Raw genomic sequence first — 14,296 nt, forward strand, 5'->3', positions numbered from 1 at the left:
AAATTTGTAAGGAAAAGTGTAAATTGTTTCTATTTTCTTACAGATAGCTCCTCTGAGTCATAGGACTGGGAAGAGAGTGAGAAAGAAACTTAAAATATAGATTCGGTAACATTCTAAGCCACTGCCTAGCAACCTCTCTTTGAACAATGCATTGGGGATATTTTTTTCCTTAATTAATTGTCTCAGAGATTCTTTTCCAAAAGGCAACTGGATTTTCTTGGTTTGTTCCAGAGGTGGTATTCAGAAGGTTCTGACCAGTTCTGGAGAACCGGCAGCGGAAATTTTGAGTTCAGAAAACCGGCAAATGCCACCTCTGACTGGAGATTTTACAGTATCCTTCCCCTGCCACACCCACCAAGCCACGCCCACAGAACCGGTAGTAAAAAAAATTGAATCCCACCACTGGTTTTTTCCTTGAAAACATTTTGCTTCTCATCCAAGAAACTTCGTTAAAAACTGAAGAAGCTTCTTGAATGAGAGGCTAATTGTTTCCAAGGAAAAATCCAAGAAAATCCAGTTGCCTTTTGGAAAAGGACCTTTGGGACAACCATGACCTGGATGATTGAGAATTTCCAGGGGCTACTGGCCATTTTTTAAATCTGATGTTTCTTTTTCTGCCTTCTCCATTTTCTGATTTTTGCAAAATTGACCCCAATCTGTTCAGATTTGGGAGAGTTGCCCTGCCCTTAATATTATTGATTCTCAACCTTGGCAATGTGTGAACTTCAACTCCCAGAATTCCCCAGCCAACATGAGTCACACATGTTAAAGTTACCAAGGTTGAAAAACACTGCTTTACATAATTCCTTTCCAATGTTCTATTGGGTTGGAAAGGCACAAAATAAAAGGAAAATAATTAGTATACAAGCTGTTCTTTGAGGATTGCACAATGGGAACAGCTAAAAAGAAAAGACAAAACCACTTAATTTCTATTTCAGTTGTCTTTTTCAACAAATATATTTTATGAGCCATAAAAATTTGAGGAGAAATATAAAGTAGCAGGATTCAAGATTGATTAAAAAAAACATGGTTGAGGTAAACCATTAGTTTAAATCTCCAATCAGATAAATGGCATCCCAAGGCAATTTTTTAAAAATATGATCATCTGGCCAGATTCCTAGTATTATCATAGAATTGGCAATTGGAGAACTGCCAAATTATTGGAAAAAACTAAATGTCCCTATCAGAAAAAGGGAAGGGTGTACAAGATATAACAAACAAGGGATTGTCAATCTGACATGTACTTAGGAAGATTCTAGAGCAGATCATAAGCATACTTATCTGTAAACAAACAAAAAAAAACAATGCAGCAACTTTAGAAGAAGAAATTTGTCCAAAAATAAGCCTTGCCTGCTTTTCTTATTTAGCAATGCAATGATGCCACCTAATGGTTCTTTGTTTAATAGTTAGCATTAAAAATTATAGCTGTGTAAATTACCTATGGAGATTCTCAGTCATCCAGATCATAGTTATCCCAAAGGTGCTTTTTCAAGAGGCAACTGGACTTTCTGGTTTCTCTTTGAAGACGTTTTGCTTCTCATTTAAGAAGCTTCTTCACCTCTGACTGGATGGTGAGGAATGGAAGGATTTGTACTCCTTTCAGACAGCTGGTCATTTGCATCCTTTTAGAGAGTTGTTGAGGCCACCTGGACATTTATCTGTGTCATCAGGGTCACCTGAATAGTGCAAATGGCTTCTTGAAACTGTTGAAAGGACTGGGTTGTAGACTGGAGATGGTATTGTATCCCTCCCTCTCTGTTGAGAGGGAGCTGCTCAGTTTTGACATAGATGGCGTCTTTGACCCCTTTCAAACCAGGGGTCTCTCTGTCTAAAATGTGGACTGTGCTGTCTTCAAAAGAATGGCCTTTGTCTTCAAAAGAATGCCCATGCAGATGGACTGATGAATCTTGTCCTGATGGGTTTGTTCTCCTATGTTGTACCATGCGTTTATGAAGTGGTTGCTGTGTGGTTGCACACAGCTCATTGCATTGTATTGCATATAGCATTTGCTCAATTTGTGTCTGGGTGTTTTATCCTTGGGGTGGGCAAGCTTCTGCCTTAGTGTATTCTTGTGTTTGAAAAATGTGCATGTATGTTGTGTTGGCTGAAGATTCTCCTAAGCTTTTCTGCTATTCCTGCAACACATGGAATGGTTGCTTCATTTATTGTTCTCTTCTTTGTCTGTTATGGAAGAGCTTATCAGTTCAGATCAAAGGAATTGAGTTCCTGGCAGTGTGAGCAGAGTTAGCCTAATATTGCATTCTAACCACTGTGCCACCACTGCTCATTTTCATGTTATCCCCACCACAGCTGTTGAAATAGAGAGTAAGTAAGCCAGGTGCCAAGATGTCAATATCTGTAAACTTGTTTACAGGTGAAGCAGAGATTACAGACTAGTCATTTTACTTAAATACGGACAAGTTCATCAAATGTACCCCTATGGCAGAGGCACTTGGACAGCTAATTTAAATGTCACTAACAACTCCAACTCTCTCACTTCATAATCTAGAGTATATACCATGCAGCCACTGCCCGTATGTAGACAAATACACACTCACACTATGTTATTTCATCACACAGAAGAATATTTATTTTATATGTCATCCTCTAACCCAGGCTTGTACAACCCGCGGCCCGCGGGCCGTATGCGGCCCAAGTCGCCTCGTAATGCGGCCCAACGCCCACCCCAACCTTCATGAAAGATCCAGCGAGGAGGAGGAGAGGCAGGCGCGAGGCGGGGCGAGGCGAGCAACAGAAAAGGCGGGCAGCCGCAGCCCAAAAGTCCCGCCCCGCCACCTCCTGCTGTTGCCGCCGCCACCGCTGCTGCTTCTGCCCCCGCTGCCGCCACCACCGCTGCTGCATTTGCAGGAGGAGAGGTAGGCGTGAGGTGGGCGAGCTTTCTTCCCCCCTCCCCCCCACCCCGCAAAATTTGGCCGGAAAATTAATAAAAAATAAATAATTTGCAGGAGAGGTAGGCACGAGGCGGGCGAGCTTTCTTCCCCCCCCTCCGCCCCCCGCAAAATTTGGCCGGAAAATTATAAAATAAAAAATAAATAATTTTTAATAAATAATTAATTAATAATAATTTTATTTTATTATTTTATTAATTATTTAATTTAATTTAATTACTTAATTTAATTTAATTTAATTAATTATTTAATTTAATTATGTGCGGCCCAAACCAAATTTTCATCTTCTAATGTGGCCCAGGGAAGGTGAAAGATTGGACACCCCTGCTCTAACCAATAAGGCCACACCAATACAGGTGATCACTGGTCACTGCTAGTAAAGAGGTTGAAAAGACATCCACAAATCATGTTGTGCATGTTTTCCTTACCTTCTCATCCAGCGGAATATTGGAATTAATTGTTTAAAGTGCTTGAGACTCTGTAATTACACACACAAACATGTATGGAATAGAACCAGAGGAAAAAGATCCAGAAAAAAAATATGTTTTTAAATAAAAATATGTTTTAAAATAAGGCATCTGAATCAATGAAGACATTGACAACTTGGATTGGAAAGCTGCTGACTGCTCCACATTAAAGCCCTGCCTCCCTTCCACCTTCAACAGTGGAACTGCGATTAAAGAACTGGAAAAAAAATTAGAAACCATGCTCTGTATGCTTTTCATATCTTGTTTCAAATAGAAACAAGAACAGGCGAAAAAGTTATCACCACCTTACAGAATTAGAAAATAAATAGATAGCGGAGGGAGTCTATTTTCCAATAGTTCTACTGGGAAAGAGCATCAGAATGGAGTGAGGTGCCTTCATTTTGCCCTCTGCTCCCAGCTCCTAAAATCTTAATACTGGTAGTTGCTGCATTCAACAAATTGGGCTAAGTTTATCTTTAACACCAAGTTAACAATATAAGTAGAATTTTGCAATCAAGACCTCATGATTTCAATTGTAAATATTAAAAAATAGACAAGAATTATTGAAAAAATAGAATTGAAAAATAATTTAAACTTATAGTGATGTATCGTTTGATAGTTTCAGGCCCATTATAAGACTGTTGTTGCCAACTTTATTTTACTATTACTGTAGTTATTTTATTTCATTATTTATCCATTCTATTCACTTTTATTAGTACAATTATCTTGTGCATTTTTTTACAAAGTAGTGTATCAGTATTTATATTTTATTTTGGGTATTTAATTTTGATTTTCTACTGTGGCTGTTTTCATTGCTGATTATTACTGCAAACTGCTGTAAATCTGTAGCTGATTTAGCAATATACAAGTGGAAGGAATTAATGGATGGGTGATAAATTGTGCAAACTAAATCTCAAAAGCCTATTTAGAAAAGGCAATTTGATCTGATGAAGATACGCCAATAAAGATCTGGCTAACTCTGTAAGAAAACCAAAAACACTTAAGATTTTAGTGTCTAAACATTACATTATTTTGTTAGGAAAAATAATTAAGAAAAAAAGTGGAAATATCAGTTTATCTTCAGCAGAAATTGGACAGCATATGTATAATATATTTTAAGTTAATTTCTGCAGGATCTAGAGTCTCTAGAACCTTCAACTAAGGCAAATATTATTTCCATAAGATAGACTTTGCTCTTTCAAAATATTTTTTTGTAGAAGAGAATTCCAAGAAAAAAATAAAAAGGGAAGAATCATTAAAAACAGAATACCCTCCCTTTTGCAACATAGGAAATTAAAAGGTTCAATTAACTACAGTTATGGAAAAAGTACAGAAGGAAGATTTGCTTCCAACAGAAATCTTTTCTTACTGATGCATTCTATCAACTTATTTCCTGTAATAAAGACAAATTCCTCATAGCTATACAGATAATGAAATTTCCATGTATATGGAAGGAAATAAAACAAAATCTGCCAACTATTAACCCATCAGATTGATTAGTATTTGCTACAAATTATGTTACATCTATCCTACTCTATTTGATCAATTTTTAATTATATCTTGTACTTTTGCCACTAATCTAGTTGTTCACTATTGTAACTGAATATCAATTAACATACTGTAGTCTTATATAGATAGCATATTCTAGGACAAAAAAAATGCTATATAAAAAGAAAGCAGGCACTTGGGAAGCGTCTGAAGTGAAATAAAATGAGTCTACGCAACCAAACTGTTTTCCTTAGACCAGCAGTTGCCAACCGGTGGGCCGCGAGAAAATTTTGGTGGGCCGCAGAGAAATCTCACCCCCAGAGCACCCCCACAAAGCAATTAATCCAGGCTGCACAGAAACACAAGGCTGCGTGACCCACATGGCCCGCGGGAACCCTCCCTGCACACTCACTCCTTACCCGGTAAACTTGCCTGCTAAATTGCTATTTTTCCTTTTTCCAACCGTCATCAGTTCTGCTGTGCCCGGAGATTTAGACTAGCTAGAAAGCAGGAAATGGTTGGATTTCTTGCTTTCTAGCTAGTCTTTAGATCTTCAACTCAACACAGCCGAACCTCCCTTAGGACTGAAGGTTTGCTTGCAAGCAAATTCAGTGCACTCACAGCAAGCAAATTTGAGAGACTGAGCTATCCAATGGCAGATAGATAGATCTCTGAATGAATCTGTGATTCTGTGAGCAACTTAATCTGCTGCCTGCTTTGCCTGATTTTGGGTAAAAGTTGCTCTTTTTTAAAATAAAAAATTTAATATTTACATGCATCGTGTGTTGTGAGTTAACTTTGTGAGCTTGCTTGCTAGCAAATTTTATGAGTTTGCTTGCAAGCAAATTTTATGTGACAGACTGAGCTAGCCGATGGCAGATAGATCTCTGAATGAATCTGTGATTCTGTGAGCAACTCAATCTGCCTGCCTGCTTTGCCTGATTTTGGGTAAAAGTTGCTCTTTTTTATAAAAAAATTCAATATTTATATATTTATATTTACATACAAGCCATGCCCAGCCAGTCACATGACCACCAAGCCACACCCACAAATTAGGCCACTCCCACATAACCAGTTAGTGGTCCCTGGGATCTAAAATTATGAATTTGGTGGTCCCTGAGGTCCAAAAGGTTGGGAATCCCTGCCTTAGACACAATAAGCAACAGTGCCTTAGAGAAATCTAAAGTCTAAAGGTTAAATCATGGCAAGTGGGCTAATTTTAAATAAATTAGCCTTAAAGAAATGAAATGGTTCAGAAAAAACTTTTCAGAATTTACACATACTTTGTCCCTCATCCATACATGTATGCAGAAAAAAATGTTTATTCTGATCTATAAGCTACATGTGCATAAAAGAGATTCTGCAAACCTCTCACTTTACGGTGCTGTTTGGGGTGTGTCAAGATTTAATTAATTATGTGTGTTATTTGAAGTATGTTAGGTATGTAAGTAGTGTAATTGATATAAAAGAAAATGTGTAATTTTTAAATCTCATTTGTCAATAGGGATGAATTAAAAATACTGTTCAAATAGATGAGGAATTGGATTAGATAGTTTGATCACTGCATTAAACAAGTAAAAAATGGAAAGTATAAGATTTTTTTAAACAAAATAAGCTGTTAATCTATTTTATATATCAATATTGCATGAGTTGTATTTTTGCTCAATTTTATCTATGAATTGCAGTTTTATTTTGAAATTCAATGATATAATCCCATGGTGTATCTTCTCTTATCTCAACCACCACAGTTTTTGTGAATGCTACTTTAATCTTTGTCTTAAGATCAGATTCAAAATTGATTGCACAAAGACAGGCCACCTGAAATTTTTGTACCAATATCAAGCCAGAATGTAGATCCTAAAAACTGTGACGTACCTTTTTTTTTCTTTTAAAAACGATGCTATATCATTTTGAGGAAGTATATTCATGTTCCATTTCTTTTATAAAGGATTTTTACAAAGGAATGTGTTTCAGTAAATGTTCAGTTTGAGTAAAGTTACTCAAAATTTGTTTCTATATAGCAATATGCCATGTTGGCAATACTGAAAGTTCAAATAAGGATGCACAGATAGGAGAATGGAAGTAAAAAAATAACTCAGACTATACCAAACCAAACTGTTTCTGATTTCAAAAAGTTTATTTATAAGAAAGGTATTTTTCTCCCAATAGTAAACACAAAATCATTTGCTCAAATTTAAACAACCACCTTTCCTCGAGATTGGAATTTCTTCTTTTTTAAACTGAAAACAAATCTTGACAAAATGTCCCTCCCTCTCAGCTAAGCCTAAAGAAATTAAGTACAGTACCTTTGAATTGCAGCGGGCAAGAGACTAAAAATTGATAAAATTTATAATGTACAAGTATAAAAATATGTTACTCAAGGTACAGCCCAATAATTTAATAGCTTTTGGCCGTTTTATAAGTATCTGGAAATGGAACAGATATGTGTCCTGCTCCTGTTACAAGAGGTAGGATTCCTGCATTTGGTATGACATTCCATGAGAGAGTCAAAGTGACATTCCTGTTGCCCCTGCAATTTGAACAAGAGTTAGAAGAAACATTTAAGTACCTTAAGCTACAGGAAAAGCTACAGTAAGTAAAATGATGCATAACTGCTATGCAAAACATTCAAAAAGGGTGTGTCATGGCATTTGTGTAAGGGCCCCTCCTCAAAGTGTTGAGGCATCAATGTTTCTAGAACATTTGGTGTGGCTGATTCAGGGGTCTTAATTTCTTCATGCACATGCATGCACATGCACCCAAGGGCTTCTGTCTGTATACAAACAAGTACATATACCCAGCAATACCCTTGAAGCAACTCAACCTTTGTCAGACCTTTGAGAAGCACTTTGCTTGTGACTTTAGTTTGTGAAACATGCCTTTAAATGCTTTGCATAGCCATATGTGCATGCCAACAGAAAAAATCATTAATTTGATTTAATAAGAATTTGACTATGAACTGTAATGTTCACTTTTCATATTGAGAAACGATGAAAACTACATCTCTTTATTGTGGTCATCTAACACAGGGGAACTCATTAGACATTCAAGACTTATAATCAGGCTAATTCATAAGCAAGTCTATCAAATACATAAAAAGAACTTCTGAAAATTATATTAGAGATACAGTAGATACTTGTAGCATTTGTAAATATATGGTCAACATATAGTGAATTATCTCAAAAGAAAAATTTATCTATTTACAGGTAGTCCTCAGTTAATGACCACTCATTCAGTGACTGTCCAAAGTTATGACAGTGCTGAACAACGGTAATTATGACCAGTCCTCAAATTTCTAGGCATCCCAGCACAACAGCTGTTATGTGATCACCATCCAAGTGCTTGGCAACTGGCTTGCACTTTTGACAGTTGCAGTGTCCTATGGTCACGATTACCATTTTGTGACCTTTCCTGTCAACTTCCCACAAGCAAAATTAATGGGGAAGCTGGCAGGAAGGTTGTAAGTCACTCCTGTAAGTTGCTCTCCTACACTTTTATCTCCTGAAAAGCCTGGCTGTGAATTGCATGAGTCTGCACACAATCCACCTGCCCACCAGCCACACTTTTGAAGCACTATGGAAGTTAGCTATGCACCTTCTCACAGGAAACAAGAGTCATCCCCATGAGGCCCAGCTATGCTCATGCTTGCAACTTCCTGCCGGCTTACCCATTGACCTCATTTGTTAGAAGCTGGCAGGAAGTATCAAGGAGATCCTTGCTTGTGATCATTGCTTAACCACAGTGGGGGACTGCCAGAATTGTCAATGCCAAATGATACAATCACATGATATTGTACTTTACAAGCATATTGCTTAGCAATGAAAATTCCAGTCCCAATTATTGTTGTTAAGGTTTACATGTATTCCAGGGAAGAAGCTCAGATGCAACAGACATATACTGTAGAAGACTGTGTAAGACTGTTTTGAGTTTTATCCTGGGGTGTATATATCACAAATATATATCAATAAATAAAGTAAGGGGACATTTACTCACTTGAGGCCATTTCCATCATCAAAGAAAAAGTATTTTGATTTCAGATCTTTCAAAAGCAGCTTTGGGTTATCTCCTCTCAAGATAATTTTGTCCCAAAGGACAACTTGATTCAATGCCTACAATTAAAACTAAAAAGTTATTATCAACAAAACCAATATCAAATATTACTTATTACTAATGTATTGTTTTCTCACTTGTTTTTCTTTGCAGTATCATTATTTTATATCTTTTATATGCATAGTTTACTTTCAATTGTTTTAATACTTTTTATAAATTCTGATTTTATGCTCATCTTCTACATGAAAATCAATAAAATTGTCATTTAAAAAAAAACAAAGGAGACCATATGCAATTTGCAGGTTACTCTTGTGCTCTTGTAGTGCAGCATTTTCTAGGACTATTAAAAGCTGGGAAGTAATATTATCTTAAGAGTTTATAGAATTAGAACTGTTTTTCTGAGCCAAAAAATAACTACTACTTATTTCAGCAAAACTATAGCAGTACCAGAGAGATTAAACATGTTTCATCTAGCACACATCATTGTCTCACATACATTGTTATATACTGTCTTTCTCTGGATATAGATGGTTGAATTTACATGTAACAGTAGCCATACTTTTTCTATATAATTTCCCTGAAAGAATCATAAAAAATCAATAAAGAAATAAACTAAATACTTAATGCTAAAGCCTATTTGTTTTGAGATATTAGTATGAAAGTGATCACTATGAAAAATATTGCAGTAAGTGTACCTTTCTCAACATTATTCAGCAAATAAAATTAAATGTTTACACATTCACTGTGCAAATACAGCTGTATCTGGCAAAATGTACAAAAGTATGGAAGTATGGAATATTAGACCTTTTTTTTCTAAGGAAAGGTATTTCTTATAAAGAAAGGAAACAGTGGCATTGGAAATTTATAATAAATGAAGAAAAATTATAAACAGTTGCAATGATCCTATGGACAAGATCATGATTCAAGCCATAATATTGTAAACAAAAAGATTAGGTATTAATTAATTTTTTTATTAAATTGATATGCCACTCATCTCCCCAATAAGTCATGGTGAACTACAGATTGTAAAAAAATAAATAGAAAAGCACTCAAACATTTAAAACAACGCAGAAGTCTGTTTTTATAAGACGACTTGAAGCGAGGGTCTCCAACCTTTCTGGCTTGGCAGACCGGTGGTGGCAGTGGTGCAAGGGGGTGCAGAGGGGATGGTTTCGTATGCACGTGTTACTTTCACAAATACAGGTTCGGACTGATTCCGAATAGACTGTGGCCAGCACCGAGCTGCGATTCGGGGATTGGGAACTCCTGACTTGGAGGATTCATATAAAATGTTGCTGTCCTTTCTGATTAAGATAGCCATGAATTAAATTTTGGAAACTTAAGTTATATGGTATTGTAATGCCAATACATGAAATCCTTTGCTTCTTATTAAGAGAACTTTTGAACAGTATTCAAGCTAGAGCTGTCAGATAAGTTAACTTTCAGAATATGGATAAACTTTTATATATATTTTATAGTTTATCTTTGTAAGCCACTCAGAGTCACTGACAGGGAGTGGGCAGCCATATAAATTCTCTTAAATAGTTAATTCAGGAAAATGAAACGGTGCAAATTACAATGCATCATACATAATAGCTTGTCAAAGAACAACTTCAAAATATAATCAACTGCTGTTTTTTTAATTATTGCCAGAATATGTTCTAAGATTTATTTTGGTGATTGAGGAGAATATAAGAAATAAAGTATCTGCCCATGTATTATTGTCATGTAGATAAGTAATTCTAATAGAATTACTAATGAAATCTAATATGATTTCCCATTTATTTATTTATTTATTAATCTCCCATTTATTCACTGTTAAATGCACACTTACGTTGTTCTTTGTTGAATATTCTGCTGATAAATATAGAAATAACTGTTTCACGTTCCAATCAAATATACTTTGCAGATGTGAAAAAGATAAGGAACATATGCTGTTTCAGAATATGACTCTTTTCAAAACATTCACATTCAGTACAAATCTCAACAAGCCAAGCTGCTATTTAAAGAAAGAAAAAAATTATACACACAGATTGGCAAGCCTGAACATTATTCAAACTCAAAGCATTCCAACAAGCCCTAAACCCTTGCTGGTTACAAGTTGGTAGAGTAGAAATGAAAACAGAGAAAAGTGCACACTAGAAGTATACAAAATATTCTGAACTAAGAATGAGAATTTTGAATTTTATGAGCTCAGAACATACAGTCCACAATTTTACTTTGATTTGGAAACTGAAAAAGACCATTTCATTACACAGTGTTTTGAGCACTCTAACATCCTCTATTTAGCTTTTTAAAAAAATCTCAATGCCATAGACCAGGGGTGTCAAACTCAAGGCACGGGGGCTGGATCCAGCCCGTGGGGTGCTTAGATCTGGCCAGTGGGGCCACCGTGGAAACAGTGAAGGACTAGCCACAGTGCCTCTGCCAGCGAAAATAGAGCTCAGGGGGGCGTTGGCAGAGGGTTGCAGGAGGCAGTCGTGGCCGATAATTGAGCCCAGGAGCACTGCGTTTTTGCTGGTAGAAGGCTGCAAAACATCCTCGTGACATGAGTGATGGCAAACTGGCCATGCCCCCCCCCATGCTCCACCTTGGCACCCCGAGGTCAAAAACAACCCTGATGAGGCTCTCAATGAAATTGAGTTTGACACCCCTGCCATAACACTGGTATTATCCAATAAAACAGCAAGTAGATCTGTTCCTGCCATTGATTAGACCTAGTTGAAGGGAAAAGGGGAAGCATGAGAATCATTATGTACTTTAAAAAAAGATTGTTATCTATTTGGTTATTAAGATTATTTTTCAATTTATCTGCTTTTTGCATTCTTTGCTATTTGTTTTGTTGTTGCATTCTTTGCTATTTACAATGAATGCAACTGACTATTTTTCTTGCTTTTTTCAGACTTTTTTCCATGCTATATTGCTGATCTTTCACGTTGCCATGTGCAAAACTGTGTTACTTTGTTCATTGAGCTTTGTTTGCAGACAGTCAAATGAAGGAAGTATGCACGGTATAAGCATGATCATCAGCAAAAGTATCAAAACCATAGCCAAAGAAATAAATATTGGTGTTATATTGTTCACTAAACTTGCATATAAATAAATCTACTACTACTGCATCTTTGCTGTATTCAGTTCTATAGTTACAACTTCAGAAATTATGCTTAACTATTGCTTTCACCTTTTCTTATAAATGAGGAAGCAAAACCTGAGTTTTCAGTTCCCATTAATATATATTGCAGAACACCCAATATAAGATTTAAAATACAACCAATTTGAAACTCCTTTTCCATAAGCACGTTTGAACTGTCACATTTGAAATTAAAAGCATTGTAGAGTTTTGTTCACAAATTAATATTCATATCTGTCAATTTTGGAGGCAGTGTCCCTTGCACTGCTTGCTATGAGTCAAGGAGGTAGAGTTGATGTCAGTTTACCTGTTCTGTTGAAGGCAATAAGGCATTCTACTCTCTTAATGCTAACATTTGTAATAAAGGATATCTGCACTAATGTCAAAAGTAATGATTCCAAGGTCACTTCTTTCACCTGGTCCAGTGAAATCTTCTACATTTTTTCTACGAAATAAAATAAAAGTATTATTCAATATTATTCATGTATTCCTTTCTAGCATTGTCTCTTTGAGAAATAATTTATTCGGTTAAATAACCCTAATTTGTAGATTACAAAAATAATTTATGTTTTTGTAAAATATCTTAAACATTTCTTATAATCAACAAGTAACCAACCATAAATATCCAGTATAATCAACACAATGTAAATTGCTAGTTAACTTGGAATCAACATTAAATTAAGGAGCTGTTATAGGAACTCGCTCACTGTTAAGAAAAGATCATACATGTATTTTCTCTGTATTTCCATCATTTCATTGATGCAGTTCAGTTTAACATGACACACTTTAACCATGGTAATCCATAGTTCATAAGGGTGTCTACTGAAATTTTCAGAAAAGTGTATTGAAATAGGATTTATTTTGCTAATGCAGCAAGATATTACAAAATAACACTCAACGTTTTACACTTTTCTAACTTCTTACAAGCTGGGATATGCTTAGCAAATAAGCGGTCAATATAAACAGCAATTGATGTTTTTGAACTGAATTGCCTTTCTGTGCTTCCACTCTCAGGGGAGCTTGGCAGAAGGCAGATTACAGCACTGGAGGGTTCGTGTTGTTCATTCATTGGTTTAAAGAAAAAGGAAATGACAGAACAGGAAGGAAAGGCCACACTTCTGAAACTGACAATCTAGACAGAGAAAAATTAGATTAAGACCTGACAGAAAATAGAAATCTAGAGAAGTTTGCAAGGGCAATATAAAGAGTTCCTTTAAACGTGAACTAAGCAGCTACATCTTAAAGGAGTTGGAATGACACGTAATAGTCAACAATCAAACCCTGGTGTCAGTATTATTCTCCATCAGCTCCTGTGAGACTATATAAAGGCTTTTATATTAAAAGCAAACATCGGGGCAAGGGGAGAGATTTAGAAAACGGGTAAAATAAAGGGGGAGGGGGCGGTGTTACTTCACCACTACAACTCAGCACCCGCAAAACTCAGGCCACTCCGTGACAGCTGGAGCAGCCAAGCCCCACAAAGGCTAACAAACGCCCTCAAGGACTCTGGAAAGCAGAAATGCGCCTCCGATTGGGTTTCCCCTCCATTCCCCCCTCTTCACGCCGGAACGAGGGCTGCTGGTCTCCACATCTCCGGGGATAGAGAAGGGCCGCCTGTGCCGCTGCCCTCCCTCCTTCACACACTCACAGCATGACCCGGGAGACGGCGAGGCTGACGGGCACGGAGCGCTCTTTGAAAGCGGTGGTGATGAAGCAGCCGAAGGTCAGCGCCGCCATCACGCTCAGCGAGAAGGCGAAGAGCGAGTTGGCTCGAGTTAGGACGGTGTTCATCTCCCCGCCGTCCCTCCAGCCCTCCTCACGACACACACGCGTACGGGCGAGCAACTGCCCGCTTCTTTTGGCCCTCCGGGACGGCCAGGCCTCAGCTCCGGAATAAACGGAGAGGGAGGCAGGCTCGAGCTAAGGAGAGGCACGAGGACCTGGAAGCCGAAAGGAAAAGGCTGCGACTGGGACCGCCGCTGTCCGCGATTGAAGAGAAAGAGAGGCCCACCGCAGCACCTTGCCTGGTAACGAACCCGCCCAACCACCCCGCGAGAGGAGGGCCCAAAGAGCACCCGTCCGCCTCAGCCCGCCCATAGGCGGAATATCCCCTCTCGATCCCACTGCCTACAAGTCCCATGAGCCTCAGCAACCACCTTTCGTCCTACTTCCTCCATAGAGATAGGAAAGTTAGAGGGACCGGAAGTCCGCCTGATGCGAAGTACTGCTTTTAAAGCTTAGTTTAAGTGAAC

At 37.5% G+C, this 14,296-nt stretch overlaps 1 protein-coding gene across 1 annotated transcript; it reads right to left on the reverse strand.

Moving 5' to 3' along the window:
• Positions 1-6,982: 6,982 nt before the first annotated feature.
• SPCS3 (signal peptidase complex subunit 3) lies at positions 6,983-14,086 on the reverse strand. Its single transcript, XM_087963323.1, has 5 exons — positions 13,693-14,086; positions 12,414-12,489; positions 10,749-10,823; positions 8,858-8,973; positions 6,983-7,394 (listed from the first exon to the last, which is right to left on the reverse strand). Exons 1-5 carry the CDS (start codon positions 13,833-13,835, stop codon positions 7,262-7,264), a joined length of 543 nt encoding a protein of 180 aa, XP_087819449.1. The 5' UTR covers positions 13,836-14,086; the 3' UTR covers positions 6,983-7,261.
• Between the last annotated feature and the right edge of the window lie 210 nt (positions 14,087-14,296).

The sequence above is a fragment of the Notechis scutatus genome, chromosome 4, assembly GCF_049901735.1.
Source record: "Notechis scutatus isolate UNSWTSFEM ecotype Mainland chromosome 4, rNotScu1.2, whole genome shotgun sequence".
Lineage (NCBI taxonomy): Eukaryota > Metazoa > Chordata > Lepidosauria > Squamata > Elapidae > Notechis > Notechis scutatus.